At 41.3% G+C, this 830-nt stretch overlaps 1 protein-coding gene across 1 annotated transcript in view; it reads left to right on the plus strand.

Moving 5' to 3' along the window:
• The window catches only part of hsd17b8 (hydroxysteroid (17-beta) dehydrogenase 8), a 4,015-nt gene that overhangs the window by 1,935 nt on the left and 1,250 nt on the right, over window positions 1–830 (plus strand). The window contains exons 3-4 of the mRNA XM_005751395.1: window positions 641–726; window positions 801–830. The exon at window positions 801–830 is cut by the window's right edge and continues 2 nt beyond it. Coding sequence (XP_005751452.1) covers window positions 641–726; window positions 801–830 — 116 coding nt within the window. The remainder of the gene's footprint in view (window positions 1–640; window positions 727–800) is intronic.

Raw genomic sequence — 830 nt, forward strand, 5'->3', positions numbered from 1 at the left:
AAAAATAATTAAAGACAGAAAAAAATCTCATTGGTCATTATTCTGTTTACACACACAGAAGTAAAAAAACACCCGAACATAAACCTGTAGGCAGGCTTTGAGTTTACAGTTCTGTATAAACTTTCCTGTTATTAACATTATTAATGAAAAATGAAACTCTGAGTTTTTACTCTGAGAATGAAGCTGAGCTGACAGCAGACTGAAGTCTCAGCAGTGACTCGTCCTGCAGCTCCACTCTAGTCGAGATGCATTCAGTGTCCTGTGAGACGATCCAGTCACGACAGTTTCAGCGTCAGTTTATTTTCCTGCTTGACTTTTTTTGAGTTTCTTCGCATCTGTTTGAAATTAATTGTATTTACATTTTATTTTTACATCTTAATTGATATATTTGTGTAAATAAAAGCTCCAACTCAGAATTGGATCTTGTGTTTGTGCTGGCTTCAGGTAAAAGTGCAGTGCATGATCCTGCAGATGATGTCTGAGTTTTTGTTGCCTTGAAGTTTTCAAAGTAAAAGATCCATGAAAGATATTGTATTCCAGAAGCAGCTTTAAAAACCACTGCAGATGTTCCTCACTCTGTGGGGCCTTTATGGTTTATGGGGCCTTTATCTCATGTCTGTGTTGTGGTTGTTGTTTGCAGGTAGGAAACATCGGTCAGGCTAACTACGCTGCCTCTAAAGCTGGAGTCGAGGGTTTAACAAGGACCGCCGCCAAAGAGCTCAGCAGGTAAAACAAAGTGATGCAGCGACGCGCATGAGCTGACCGGAAACTCACCTGTGTCTCCGCCTCTCTCCCTCCAGGTTTGGGATTCGCTGTAACTGCGTGCTGCC

This window comes from Pundamilia nyererei, unplaced genomic scaffold (assembly GCF_000239375.1).
Source record: "Pundamilia nyererei isolate P.nyererei 1_Seehausen unplaced genomic scaffold, PunNye1.0 scaffold00309, whole genome shotgun sequence".
Lineage (NCBI taxonomy): Eukaryota > Metazoa > Chordata > Actinopteri > Cichliformes > Cichlidae > Pundamilia > Pundamilia nyererei.